Below are 15,270 nucleotides of genomic sequence, written 5' to 3'. Positions count from 1 at the left end.
CAATAAATCTGACATTACCTGCACTCTTATTAAATATATGAATACATGAAAAATCCCTTTTTTTTTTATAAATAATGCACATTCACTTGCTGTTCACCATAACACATGTGTAACTTAGTAGTTCATTTTTATCTTCAACACCTCTAATCCAATACAGATTGAGACATCACATGGGAGATATAACTGCCTATAGCAGTGTAATATAGTGCCACCGTATTACCATAAATTCCATATGTGACCATATCACCGCTATCGTAAATCAGAGTGAGGGTTATCTCCACTGGAGGCGGCGCATCCACACGGGAGAGCGGAGCGCACGGTAGGCGGCGTCAGTCCGGACAGCTACGTCCTTCTGAGCTCACTTCCGTCGGCTTGACTCCGATGATTATTCCCCCACTAGTCTCTCTCTCCGCTTTTGTTCTCACAGTCCCATTCAGCCATCGCTGCTGAGAACAACGGAGCCAGCCGCTCTGGAAACCACAAGCCACCGCAGAGTAGCGGACTCGTATCACGCAGAATAAACATCCGTCCGGTCGCCACATGCTCAGCGCAGTCCGCACAGAGGATACGCGGCACTCCGTAGTTACATAACTGGACTACTTCTTTTTTTTCTGTCATTGTTGGGGCTTTTTTTTCACGCTTTCTCTTTTCTTCGCACCGAGACTGACCTCCCCCCCAGTGTCTAAACTCAAAATGGAGAACGACGACAAGTACCTCCCCGAGCTGCTGGCGGAGAAGGACAGTCTGGACTCGTCGTTTACGCACGCCATGAAACTTTTAAACGCAGGTAAAGTGGTTGTTTCGCGGTGTCTTATTTTTCACCATCACTCTCGCAGGGCATTTGGCTCTGCGCGCACCTCTTTACGCACACCTCCCCACGCGCTGAGCGCCATGTGTTGGTGGACGGGACGTGGACTCACTGCCCCGGCAGCGGCCACCCTGACGATGAGCGCCTTCACGTCACAGTGATCATATCAGTGTGTGTGTGTGTGAGAGAGAGAGAGACGTGCAGGAGTTAGTTAGATGCCAATGACTAGTATGTGGAAGAGTAAACAGCCTGAAGCTGCAGCGCCACAGGATGAGACGCACTTTCTGATGTTCGGATTAATTTCCGTTTCCTCTGGAGCATCTGTTCAGTAACGTGGAGGCAGGCTTATAATCAAATCTTATAATTCAATGAAATTGTGTGTAAGGTATAAGCGTCGTAAATGTGCGCCAGTTTCTGCGCCCTGGGCCCGGAGGTCAGTGCTGCTGCGAGGCGGCGGCGGGACGGAGACCCCCTGGCCCTCGCTGCTGAAGTGTCCGTGAGCAGGAGGATGCAGACTTGTAGCAAAAAGAAAATGCTGTCTGTGCCATTCAGCATATTGTACATGCCGTACCAGTATTATTAATAATGCATTTATAGAGGAGCAGCACTGTTAATACCAAGACATTTACCTCCTGTAAATGGCATTGTGGGATGATGGGTAAAAGCAGCCACACGTGTCTATAAATACACAAAGCATCAGGAGATTACAAGCTGTGGACACCAAGTCCAATGGATTAAAAACTGAAGGAGAGGGGTTTCTTGTTAATTTATGTGCTAAGTCGTCTTTTATTGTTGATCTCCAGGAGCACTTTACCTTGTATCTCTGTGCATGTGACAAATAAAAATCCTTGAAGTGAATATTTAGTAAATGTCTGTGTTGTTGGCCTTGTGCCCTTTCAGTGGCTCTGAGTCATTTACTGCCAGCTACTGCATGTCTGCTGCTCATCTAGAGTATCTCCGGTTCCTTCTGTTAAACATTGAGTTTGTGTGACAGGATGTGCGATATCTCTGAACTTGAGAGTAAGAAAGTGTGTCAGTGTGCGGTGTGTGTGTTGTGGCTTCCCTCAGTTAAACATTCAGTTAGGTTCCTCCACACTCTCTCCTCTTAAAACCTGCAGCTGGTAGACTGCGGTGTATTTGACATGTTTGCACACTGCAGGCTCAGGGGTTGTCATGACCAGGAGAGAGGAGGTGGTTTGAGATGGTTGCAGTTGCTGCCGTGACAGGAAGGTGTAGGATTGATTAATCTGATCATTATTTATCACAATCTTTGGTGTGTGTGAAGGGCCACTTGGTGAAAAACATCTCCCGAGTTCTTAAACCTCAGAATGAGTCTTCAAATGTTCCAAACCAAAAGATATTCGGTTAAAAATGACAGCAGTTGCAGATGAGCAACAGATCCCCACGTGGACCAAGCTGCAACCAGAGTTTGTATTTTTTGCTGCAATGGTTAATGGATTTTCAGAAGAGTAAACAAACTCTAGCTCTGTTCTGTGTTGCCAAGATCACAAAAAAATTGCAAAATGAAACTTGTTGCTTAAATTCTGTTATCATCTCATTATTTATCTGCGAGCAGTGTTGTTTGGGAGTTCAGTTAATATTGATTTGGTGATTTGTCGGCTTGTAGAAATCAAGATAATGTTAAAAACAGCAAAACGTGGACAGTAAAGCGGACGCGTCTTTTTAAGATGTTTAATATTCAAAGAACTGCAATGGATATATTACAACAGAGGTCTAAAATGATAACATCTATTATTGTATCATAGACGACTCCATGGTTTTCACCATAAATCACCCAAATCACTGCTAACTTCCCTCATATGAATCCACCTGATGAGGATGATGTGCTGTCTCTGCATCCTGTTAGACTGCATGAATGCTTTGCCTGAAACAATACCTCTACCTCCTTCTAGAAATTGATAGAATCCAGAAAGGCGAGACTAAAAAGGAGGCAGAAACATACCTGGACCTTTTCACAACAAAGAACATCAAACTTAAGGAACGAGTGCTCATACCAGTCAAACAGTACCCGAAGGTGAGCTTCCTCTGCCCCGCATTTGTCTTTCTTTTCTCTGTCCTCTTTTTCAGCGTGAACCCCTCTTGATTTAATTTATCCTGCAGCCGGGTTTCAATTATACAAAGCCACAGGGTTTCTGTGGAGTCTCAAATTACTCCTCTCAACCCCAATCTTTAAGCTGCAGCGTATAATTACAGGTGATATGTTTTAAAATATCACAGTAAGGATCGAAATGTTAACATCACTATAGTTAGGATGGATCTATGTTTCAGTGTAATTCATACTGTGTTCAGTGGATTCGATCTCCTCTGTTCAGACTGTTCAGAATGATGATGTCTTGTCAGGTAAATTCATCCACTTTATTATTTATGATGGACAATGTGTGCGTGAGGGAATCAAACTCTTGACTCAATCTGCATGTTGTTAAGTTTCTTCTCATCAGATTGGGTCAGGTTCTTATTGCAGCTTCTTGAAACCTGTGTAACGTCAAGTATCCAATTTACTTTTTTGGCGTTAAAAGTTTCTAGACTTTGATTTTACTTTTGTTCCGAGCACTTCTAAGAAGATTAAAATCTATAGATGCTGCCCCCTCCCAAGCATCAGATCAATATGATGTAGGAGTCTGGTCTGTGCTGGTAAGACAGCCCTCTGATCTCCCAGACTTAGATTTCATTTGCGCATCAGTCCTCTGTGTCAGGAATGACAAAGCTATTGAGGGTACTCTGATTACAAAAAGCCACCTTTACAACTCCCGGAGGAATTGCCTTTTTTTGCTACATGCGTTTGGCAGTGATAGCTAATTGTAGGACACATCTTATAAACAGTAATTACATTGTTCAAAGATTGAGGAGGTAAAGATTGCAGCTTTTGATCACAGGCTGGTTCTGGCTCAGTGCTCTGATAATCGTAGCAAATAGTAATTGACGGTACTACTGCCCTTAATTGCTCCTGTCGACCTTCTTTGTTAAATCTACTCCTTAGAGCTGCAGTATGCACTGGCCTCTGCTTTGATTGTCATGCTGACCCCCCCCCCCCCCCCCCCGCTTTGTCTTGTTATTAGTTCAATTTTGTGGGGAAGATTTTGGGACCTCAGGGCAACACAATCAAACGGCTACAGGAAGAGACTGGAGCCAAAATCTCTGTGCTGGGCAAAGGATCCATGAGAGACAAAACCAAGGTATGACACACACACACACACAGACACACACACACATGTTAAAAACCTAGGAGGCACTTAAAGCCATAAGACATCTGGCCTGTACTTGAGAAGGATGGCAGGCAGTGAGCCCAGATGGCATCAACTCGTAGGATAGCTCGGCTGAACGTAAATGTAAAGCCAAGGGCAGCTACGCTCCGTGCAGCTGTTCCAGGAATCTTTAGGGAAGCCCATGAAACCTGTTCTCCACCAGTTTGTGATTATTAAACTATATAAAGATAAGGAATGAAACACACATGCCTGATGCCTTCTGAGGCGGATGAAACACGATAAGTTCTTGAATCATTCGTTTAATCTGTGTTGCGTTAGCCGCGTGCTCTCTTTGACTTGTGGAAAAATCCTGTGCGCTTGTTTCAGGAGGAGGGGCTGAGAAAAGGCGGCGAGCCCAAGTACGCACACTTGTCCATGGAGCTGCACGTGTTCATCGAGGTGTTCGCCCCCGTGCCCGACGCCTACCTGCGTATGGCACACGCCATGGAGGAGGTCAAGAAGTTCCTGTTCCCAGTGAGTCCTATTTGCTGTTGGCTTGTTTTTGTCTGTTCTCATTTGTCCGCTCGCCTGTATGAACTGAGCAAGAGCTGCAACTAACAACCATTTTTTTGGTTGCTTAAGCAATGTCTTTTAGACAAGAGGAGTTGTTCAGAGTGGAGTTGACTGCTTGACCATATAAACTGCAATTTGTCCTCATCCATTATCCTGCTGTTTAGTTCCCAAGCTGTTTGGTCTATAAATGTCATGTGAAAAACCCTACAGTAATATAATTCCCTTAAGTCAATGTTGATATTTTCAAATACCTTGAGTTTTTTCCAATCAATACCTTAAAACCCTAAAAGGACTGATTCACGTAAGATGAGGAGAAGTTGGAATCAGGGAATGTTTGCTTGAAAAATGATGTAAAAGATTGAATTTCAAATTACTTTATTAATTATCTCCTCGATGACTTATCAATTGATGCCATGTACGGCTTTAAAATAAGTTTGTGGGATCCTGCTGGATGAAGTGTTTTTAGCGACTAAGGGTCACCTGTCAGAAAGGTGAGCAGTCACAGGGTGTGAATTAGACGCCGCCCTGGGAGGGGGTCCCAGCGGTACATCTCGAGGAGATGGAGTGGGTGTTCACCTGGAGCAGACAGACCCCATGGCACAGTCTAGGCACGTAAAGCAATCAGCTTAAGAGGAGGAATTGGGTTGCTTTCACTGTGTCAGCAGGGTTACCCCATCATGTGGTGCGCCTGCATGTCTGTCCATCACTGTGTCTTTACCCGAGTCTCATTCTTCAGCGACTGAGAGGAGTCAGCCAGGAGATGCACGACTCCGAGACAGATATGTGGGCTTTATTGGTTTTATGCTGAGAGGTTCTTGAGCACGGGCCAAACCCGATCTGCTGTCAAACCCCGGCTGAAGCCCATAGTGCTGGAACAATGGCTCTCGCCTGGGGGTTTGTGAGATGCCTTACATTTTTTAATTAGTCTGGATGGTTCTTAAGGAGAAAGAATAAGTTAAAACCAGAGGCGGGATGAACTGACTGATGAAGCAGCTGCAGTGTTGATTCTGCCATGTTATGTGAAAAGCAGAACTTGTAGAATTTAAGGCTCTAATCTGTTGGGCTTGATGTCCCTCATTTGAAAGAGGACATATTTTAATGAGTGACTCAGAGAATTGGTGGATGTGACTTGTTGGAGAAATGTTTTATGTATTACCTGTACTTCTCAGGTATTCCACTAGGCTTTGACGACTGTTCCCTCTCATCCTTTCTATGCCCGTGTACCCGCTTGTCTGCAAATGTAAATGCAAAAACAGAGCCTCGCTCTGGTGTGAATGATTTGCATAGCTTCTTATGCGTCGACATTGACAATTTTTTTAAAACGAAATATCGTCCATAAGATGTAACGTGTAAAGAAACCTCATTAATCTAAATACCTCGATGGGTGAAGATATGCCACCTCACTGGCTCATTAACTGCAACTGCAGCCACACGGTTACTGTCGGAGATGAATTTGTAATCAGTCAAATTGTTTTTGACTGATTACATTAGTTGTTTTTCTGCTTGTGTTGCATTGAGAAAAACTGAAAGCTGCAGTATGTGCTGCATATTCCATCCACCTTTCCCTTTCACCATTGTTAGTGCTCTGTCACCACTCCAGTCCAGGGACTGATTTATGCAAAAGGATTGATTGGGTCACTATGTGCCTCTTGTGATTGGTCCCTGAAGAAAGTCGGCGGATTGTGTTGCTGGATTTGTGCTGCTCCGACAGGCAGCCACGCTAATCCACCACCAACTTATTGTTTTTTGCAAATAGAATAAGGTAACCGCTGATGCAGTCATACCAGACTTGTCAGGAAGTGCAGGCAGAAGTGATTTACATTTTGTGCATGATGGAGAGGAACAGGAAGGCGGGGAGTGAGGATGGATGGTTTCCAACCTCCCACATTCACGACCCCCCTCTCTCTTCACACTCTGACTCACTGGCGCTGAGACTTTTTCTTCCACTCGCTCTGTTGGCCATTAGGGGGATGCCTTGTTTTGATCTGCTCAGTAATTGTGTCTCACTCTTTTATTCATCATTCCTCCTTCCGTGCTTTTCTTCCCTCTCTTTTTCATCTGCGTGGCTTCACTTTTCCCATGTCACATGCTCTTGTTTCTCATACTTGCTCATGTCTTTTTTATTTTCTCCCCCTGTGTGTGTGTGTGTGTAGGATATGATGGATGATATCTGCCAGGAGCAGTTCATGGAGATGAGCTACCTGAACGGAGGCCAGGAGCACGGGGCCCGGGGTCGAGGGGGCATGCCGGTCAGGGGCCGCGGGATCCCTCCTGCTGGAGCACACAGGTGAGGAGATGCAAACACATACACAAACAAACACATACACTTTCTCATATAACAACTGCTGGGTCAGAGAGGCAATACAAAGACACTGCTGTTCATCTGCTACTGTATCTATACATTAATGAAAATGCTGGAGTAGTTTCATATTTACTCCTTTTTCTTTAACTGTGTAGTATTTGTGTATGTATAAGCTGATGGACAATTCGTGGATATTGGTAAGCTTTTTGACAAAGAATACCTTCGAGAATACAAGACATACTGAATCAAATGTTCCGAACAAATGGGTCTTCACACAAAACGTTGAGAATGGTAAAAGTATTACAGTAATTTAAGTTTTCATTTACCCATTATCACCTTTGGTGCCCTCTAAAGGAACCTGAGCATTAAATGAAAAAAAAAAAAAAACAATGTTCACCAAAACCTCTATTTCTCAGTTTCTGATTGAAACTTGAAATGAAAACAGTTTGAGCTTAAACCTTTGGCTTTTATTGTAAACCATTTCCTTTGCCCCGGAAACTGGATGTGACTGGAAACAACAAGCGCATTTGTCAACATATTAAGTTCAGTTCAATTTTTTTGTAGCTTATTGATTTTTTTTTTTCATGTTGATGAAAACGCAGGCAAAGGCAATGACTTATAATAAAAGCCAAAGGTTTGAGCTTGCGAAGGTTTTTAGTCCATGTTTCTATGTGCTTCAGAGACTCAAACACAAAGGTTTAACTGACCCTGTAACCTGCTGTACTGGGTCAATCTTTTACTTCTGGCTTGTGGTCACACTGGCTCTTACTCACCAAAATCGTACCCCCTCCCGTCTCTCAGCCTGAGCTTCAATGAGCTCAACTGGCTTCAAACACTGACACAGCGGCAATATCGAGCTCGAAATGAAGATGCATGCATGTGTTCCATCTGGTCTTAAAGGTTTTAAAGAATAGTTTGACATTTTGAAAATGCACTTCTGTTGTAATTGGACGAGTGCATCAATTCCATAAATGCATCACTGGAGCCAGCAGCTGGTTAGCTACGCTATAAGACTTGAAACATGGGGAAATGGCTACCCTGACCAGCTCCTGTAAAGCTCAATAACTATTATTTTAACTAACAAGATATAGCATGCTAATTAATGAGCTTTAAAGGTGCTAGGCTAGATGTTTCCCAGTTTCCAGGCTTTTTGCTAATCTATTCCCACATCTTTTTCCACAATATCAAACTGTACAGTAGTAACTCTGATCTTTTCTCCAGGGGTAGGGGAATGCCTCCTCGCGGTGCTGCCACCAGGGGAGGTGTGACTCGAGGTGGCCCAGTGAGGGGTGCCCCAGGAGGCCGGGGAGGACCCCCTGCAGCACCTGCCAGGGGAGCTGCGGCACCCCGTGCCCGGCCCCCAGCTGCTGGACCTCCCCAGAGGATGGCCCCCCCTCATCAGCACTCAACCACCACTGGCCCAGAGAGCTACGATGAATACGTAAGTACAACTTACAGTGAAGGGAGGTTTTCCTTTATTCATTTAGTTAGTACTTGTATATTTCAGGAAAATATAGTGTAAAGGCCAAAAGACTAGTTTTGTGGTAAAGATGTGATGCAACATTTTAATGTCCCTCTCCAACACGCTTCCACTCTGAATGAAATTGTTTTGGGCACCCTAATAGCTTTAAACATCCCGTCCATCATCAGAGGAAAGAGTGATCTCAGATGCTTGAAACATAAGGGGAACCTGTCTCCTTTAGCACCAGTCTAGCAATTTGGGGACATCTTGACATTGATGATTCATGGACAAGTCTCTCCTGAAGTCTCACTCTGTTTCTCTGTTTCCTTTCCTCTTCAGGGCTACGACGAGAGCTACACAGACACGACCTACGAGTCATACGACAGCTATTACAGTCAGCCGCAGGCGTGAGTGAATCAGATGTCTCCTTAGTTTTCAGCCGCTCCTCACAAACTGCTCACACATCACCGGGTTGCTGATTTCACTTGAGATGGGAGTTATAGAAACACTGTTTGGCCCTTCTGCACAAACACAACATTGATGGTTTCGTTAGGAGGAACCAGCCGGGACTCAGATGTTCCATGTTATAGAGCCAAGCTTTGATCTTAGTGGAAGCCAATTATCATCCCCCTAGACATTAAAATCAGCAGCTACTTGATGTTTTTCAAAGATTAAAAGTTATTTTTTTTCATCTCCCTGTTTGTTTGACCATCAGAGAGCCAGAATACTTTGACTACGGACACGGAGAGACAACAGACTCCTACGAGTCGTATGGTAAGGGAATAATTGAATTCTCTGTCAACAAAGATGATCAAATTTGTACAGTAAAAAAGATGCTGAATACAGGAAGTGTAGAAACAAACACGACCAAAAGCCGATATGAATGTGTGTGTTTATTTTGTCTCTGTGTCCATCTCCAGGCCAGGATAACTGGAACGGGACCCAGCAATTAGGTCCAGGAAAGGCCCCTCCCCCCTCCAGAGGTGCCAAGACGCCTTACCGGGAGCACCCATACCGACAGTACTGAAGCAGACTCGCCACCCCTAACGTGTCGCCCTGACTACCGCCTGTCTCCCACGGCAGCTCTTGCTTTAAGCAGCCCGACAAAAGTAATTGTCCGTTTTGTCTTTGGTTTGGTCTTTTTTCCTACACCGGACTTAATACGAGAGAGCAAATTGGGAACTGAAAATCGGAGCTGGTTTTTGAGATTTGACCCTGAACTCCCTCCCCCACCCCCTCCTTTGTCGCACCAACCAACCAACCACCCACCCATCCATCCAACCAACCAAAGCGGCTTTTAGATGGGTTAGAGAGAAGTTGGCATCCGTTTTTTGTTCTCTTTCATTTGAATTTTTGTTTATGTTGCTGTATACTTTCTCTGACCTTTTTTACCCCCCTCTGGCTTTTTTGCATTGTTGATCATAAATTTTTTAACTGTTTGGGAGTAATCGTTTCTAGTGGAATTAGTGGCTCATTACCCACTTGTCTAAGGAATCCATATTAATTGTTTTTAAATACAAAGAATCTGTCGAGGGTCAGTTGCAGATTCCCATTTAGGCTACATTTCAAAATTCTGTTAATATAGCCAAATAAAAGACCTTTTAAACTTCCAATTATGTAATATAGAAACAAAAAAGTCAATCTTAAATCAAGTGAAGGTTAAAGAATCAATGTTAATGGAATCAGTACAATTCATTCTTGATGATGGTTTGTTTTTAAATAGTTCTAAAACGTTGTCCATTTAGCCTTAGGCAGCAATATTTGTTATTGTACTTAGAGTTTTGAAATATAGCCCTAATAGACACTGTTGAGATGGACTGTCCTCATATCCTCAATTTGTTTTAAAAGGTTAATTTTAAGATTCTGAAGACAAAATGTTTGTTTAATAAGAACACGGCCAAGAGATGGCCACCTGTTATGCTAAAAACAGATCAGGTCTTCATTCTGTGATCTGATTCTCTATAAACTGCATGCACAAAATACTCAAAGAAGGATTGGGACAAAAATCTCCACATGGGTCTTCTCTTTCTATAGAGAAGGGATCCTGCAGCTCAATCCGAACTATTGTACATATTTTAAAACTAACTGTACTTATTCTGCCACTAGTATCTGTACCCTCTCCATAAAATGCATTATGCTACATGTGTAAGCTTGCCTAAATAGGTTACTAAATCTGTCCAAAAGATGTTTTGCAGCAGTTTGTCAATAAAGCTTAGTTTGTTTTTTATGAAACTTAACTTGCTTTATTTGTTTCCTGTCCTAGTAAAATTCTGAAATTGCCTTTTTTAAACAACCTTCAGCAGTCAGATGTAGGTGTTTTGCTTTGTTTCTCATTCAAAACCGCATTTTAAATCTAAATGAATGTATTGACGTCTGGAGACTTTAACCCTACTAAATGATGTCTTGATTGATTATCAAAAGAGCACAACTTATTCTTTCTCTCTCTTTCTATACTTTTTAAAAAGGACCCAGAGGTAAGACCTCTAAAATAACCTGGATAGCTTCCTAATGTGTATAGAGTTCTAAAGCATTGAATGCCTGGGTATGTATAAGACTTTTTCAATCCTCTTACCTGTGGTCGTAATCGTTAATGAGAATTGCTTTTATAGCATCTGAAAATTAACTGAATTCAAACCACCACCATTCAGGTCTAGGCTTCGTTGTCATGAATGACGCTGGCGCGATGGCTACTTTAGTACAGAGTAATGGCAGTGCAATGGAGAGGATGGTTATAACCTAGAGAACTCCACTGTAAAGGTAACCTAACCCTAAATGTTTAATTTCGTAGTGTGTTTATCCATTGACATAAACTTGCTGGTAAATGCGTACACTTTCTTAAAATATTATTGCAGTCATGGCAACAAAAAAGAATCGACTCAAAAGTAAGACAAACGTAACTTCCAATATCATACAGTAGTGGATTTTATGTACCAAAATAACTGTTCTGTGTACTAACAAAATATATTAGCATAGTGTTAATGCAACTCATGCTAAAATGAAAAAAGCCAAATCTATGTCAATCTCTTCTGTACAGTTGAGCTGCTGTTACTTTTTTCATTTGCTGTGTAAAGGTTGCTTACTGTAATATTGAAAAGGTTCTGCCTGTACAAAGTTATCCAAAAAAGACAGCTTGAGTTGCATGAGCATATCTTCTCCTGTAGACGTTGCATGATCTCTGTCTCAAGTTTCTCTCAGTGATTTTAGACAAGATATTGATTTGGGGTTTGTCCTTCCTTCAGGCACAGCCATCGGTCACTGAGTGCCCAGAGACTGACAGTCTGCTGAAGTGAGACCATACAAAGCTCAGGTTGGTTCACTGCTGCATGTTTCTTTTTCTTTGCATGTCCTCACCTCATTAACTACACGCTCCATTTTTTTTCCCATCACTGCTATCCATACAGCAACGTTTAGATTGAAGTTTCTATCTTCCAGGCAGCCATTAGTATCCATTCATGTTTGAGTAATAGGAAAATACCTGCATAGATGTGAGACTTACATGGAATGTGTCGTCGTCGGAGAACAAATCCAGCTGCTTTATTGATTTATCAAAGCTTCATTGCTTTTGTAGCAAACTGAGCTTTTTTTCTGACTCTTTCCCAATTGGTGCATTCATGGGCACTCAGACGACTCAGATTGGAATGTCTGGTCCGAGGCAGCAGCGTTTTTTAAAAGGAATAGTGCAGCATTTTTGGAAAGCTTATTCACATTTTCATTTACAGTAACTTTTAGCCTATCATTAGGATTGAGAATGGAGAAGAACCTAGCCTGCCTCTTGTCGAAGTTAGCAAAATCTGCATCACAATTGGGTTATTTTATTCATTAAATAAGAGATAGTGTGTTACTAGGTTTAGGCAGGTAGGTAGATTTTTGGGTTTTTTCAACAGCGCCAGGCTAGAAGTATTCTGTGCTACAATGCTGTGAATCCTTTTTCATCTGCAATCAAAACCTATAGAGAGTTTTTAGTCCCTGCTTTCAACACTTAAGTTGGCGGACACATTTCCCCCCTGTGGGAATTAACCAGTTCTAACCGTATAAATCATACACAATTGTTAATGGTCTAAAACATTATTTCCCCTAGTATGGTCCTTTAACTTTTTTATTTTTCAGCCTGTGTAACAGAATGCAGCAGCAGCAGCAGCACATTAGTGAAATTCACAGCATTTCAAAGGTTGGTTGATCCTGATGATTGCCCAGCTCCTGTTAAGTCGCCTTGCTTTTGACAGTGTCTGTGAATTGGTGTGTGGCCACTCTAGCCTTCAGCAAGTCTTAGTGAGGGAGAAAGCCGTGGTGTCAGTGCAGTCTCAGGGAAAGTGACTAATGAGGATCTGTAGGCTCAAGGCTCTCTGACAGAAGGAAAACAGTAGCGAGAGAGACTCTAGAGATTCCCGAAATGGAACCAGCAGGAGGGAAGAGGTGTCAGAGGGATTTCTCATGATGTCCTGTCTGTGCCTTGAAGGCAGGAAAAAGTTAAATGAAGGCTCGGAAAGTAATGCTTGGTGGACAGACTTTTAGGAAATGTCACTGTCATTGGCATTTTAGTTGAGTGAAGCTGGATAACAAAACTGTCTGAGGGCATACTTTGGGATGTGTTCTGACAGAAAGGTCACTCACTTGTTAGAAGATTGTGTTCTACAAGACTACCACTAGTTTTTAGAAATGTTAGAAAAAGGAAATTCTTTGTAATAACAAAGCAACGCAGCTTTTTCTGAAATCTCTGAGCAAAATTCTAGTGACTAATAATGACAGACATATGCTGCTTCGTGTCCAGACATTAGAGAAACCTTGAATCGTGAGACAGTGTCTGGGCCTTTCTTTAAATTTGCTGTTATGTTCAAAGCTGCTGGAAAGTACCCGACAACCGCGACCTGTTACCACTTTAGCTGTTGATTGAAATATTAATGCACTAACCCCACAATCACCTGTCTCGCCAGTAATTTTGTCTCTCTAAGAAAAATGTTGCCTAGCTACTGTTGAAGAGCTGGGCTGCTTGGCAGGAAAATGACCTTTAATTATTACAGCCGCAGCTTAAAAATCAAATTAAAAAAGTGGTCTCTTTGTTTCGCTAAGCACTGCCTCTTATCTGTCATTAAATCGCCATAAAGCCAACAGAGATTTAGTGATCGGGGAACCTGCTATCACGCTAATGCCAACATCTACCCTGTGCTTTTTGCAGGAAGGCCATGCACGGGAGCAGCCCATCATGAAGGAGGTGGTTGGACGACTCTCTCTGGGCCCCCTGTTGAAAGGAGCCCATTTCTGTTCCTGGCTGGGGAGGGGGGCTGTGGTGGCTGACTGCCAACTGACCCACAGGTGCCAGCTGGCCCAGACTCCCAATGAAAAGGACTGAGGCTGCAGCTGGTCAGCGAAGACACTCCGCTCAGTGGAAACCCAGAATAACCACAGACTGACAAACAGCTCTCGTTCTACATGGACTGTTTCCTACTGTTTCTACGTTTCATGTCAATATTGAATTACCATGCATTATCCTTGTGTAATTATTTTCAAACATTGAATACACCCACTTGAAGCCTTTGCTGGTGGCATTCTGCCGTACAGTTTCCCGTGGACCACCCCCTCTTTCAACAAATGTAATTGTTACAGCCTAATTCACCATAAAATGAGCACTCCTGTTATAGTAAGCTGTGAAATTGTTTTTAATTTCTATTAACACTTGAATTAAATGTGAATTCAATCATTTGAATTTTTGCAAGGCAAGCTGTATTCAAGAAGAATCACTCGACATCTGCATTTTAAGTATTTAAATTAAAATTAAAATTACACACTGGGTTTAAAAGTTAAAGATACCCAGAGAGTGCGGATCACTATCTTGCTGCGATTACGTTCACTGTGAGCTCACGCACGCCGCCACATCTTGGCATTGCACGGCCTGTGTAGCCCTGAGGATATCAAATGCTAATGCATCGGCCCATTTGCATGTGCTCGCATGTGCCCTCCTTGCAAATGTGCAACACTTTCATAACCAACGCTGGCCTGTTCTCAGCATTTTCGCATCCAAGTATGATAATTAAGCAAGATGGAGCCGTGGGGATTGCCGCTTGTGAGAAAGGGACAAAGGGCGAAGACAGACATTACTTACTTCTCTTCATCTATCCATCATGCCTCTGTTGATCTGATTCCCCTCCATGCCATTTTCTGCCATTATCACGGATATTACAGCTGCCTGTGGTGCTGAGCTACATTTGGAGGTCAAAACTGTACTTTCCTGTATTAAAAACAAATCTCTGTGTCCCGATCCACTGATCAGAGGCAGCATTAGCCAAGTCAGAGGCTCCGTTTAGTGTATTGAAAAAGGTAGCAGCTTAGAGGATAGAGCATTGGATATTAGGAACGGGCAACAGGCACAAATAACTTCATGTGCTATTACGTCAAAAGTAATGATTTCTTTGTCTCCAATAATTTAATGAAGGATAAGCGATGGTGTGGAATCCGTCTCCTTTGTTTGAATCGATGAACTGTCAAGAGTGTAAAGGGTGAAAAAGAAAGTAAATGTTACTGTGCAATGATCAATAAAGGCCGACTTGGATATGAGCGAAGCTGTGTATCATTCGTCTGTGATGTTGCTTCTTGGCTGCAGCTCAGCTCTTTCTACCCCGTTCACATAATGCTACATGAGAACGTATAGAATAAAGCTAGAGAAAGGAGGCCAGAACGCGTTGTCTTTCCGAGCCTTGTTGGCGGGGGTGGAGGATGTTGAGGGTTGGGAGGAAATTCAGACTACGGAGGCTGGTGCGTTAAAACGACAAGTATGTGTTGTTGGCGGAGATGCAGTGGGCGGACTTGGTGGACAGCTGGATTGCATCTTTCACACCATCGGAGGAACATCGCACGCTGATTCCTGAGAAGACGGTGACAATTAGCCTCCTCCAGATACACCACAGCTGCTGTTAAATCAGGAGGGGCA

General features: G+C 43.0%; 1 protein-coding gene across 2 annotated transcripts; it reads left to right on the top strand.

Moving 5' to 3' along the window:
• Window positions 1-331: 331 nt before the first annotated feature.
• khdrbs1b (KH domain containing, RNA binding, signal transduction associated 1b) lies at window positions 332-14,897 on the top strand. Of its 2 annotated transcripts, XR_011239526.1 has the most exons (11): window positions 361-787; window positions 2,722-2,843; window positions 3,886-4,002; window positions 4,399-4,545; window positions 6,738-6,871; window positions 8,108-8,327; window positions 8,688-8,755; window positions 9,064-9,122; window positions 9,269-9,457; window positions 11,588-11,655; window positions 13,522-14,897. XR_011239526.1 is itself a non-coding variant. In XM_069516007.1 (9 exons), exons 1-9 carry the CDS (start codon window positions 694-696, stop codon window positions 9,373-9,375), a joined length of 1,068 nt encoding a protein of 355 aa, XP_069372108.1. In that variant the 5' UTR covers window positions 332-693; the 3' UTR covers window positions 9,376-10,585. The 2 variants fall into 2 exon arrangements, 1 of the variants encoding a protein (XP_069372108.1); XM_069516007.1 differs by lacking the exons at window positions 11,588-11,655; window positions 13,522-14,897 and having other exon boundaries at window positions 332-787; window positions 9,269-10,585.
• Window positions 14,898-15,270: the final 373 nt, after the last annotated feature.

The sequence above is a fragment of the Paralichthys olivaceus genome, chromosome 20 (assembly GCF_024713975.1).
Source record: "Paralichthys olivaceus isolate ysfri-2021 chromosome 20, ASM2471397v2, whole genome shotgun sequence".
In the NCBI taxonomy this organism is placed as follows: Eukaryota; Metazoa; Chordata; class Actinopteri; order Pleuronectiformes; family Paralichthyidae; genus Paralichthys; species Paralichthys olivaceus.
Note: the sequence above shows the minus strand (reverse complement) of the source record. Positions and strands in the feature narration are given on the sequence as shown.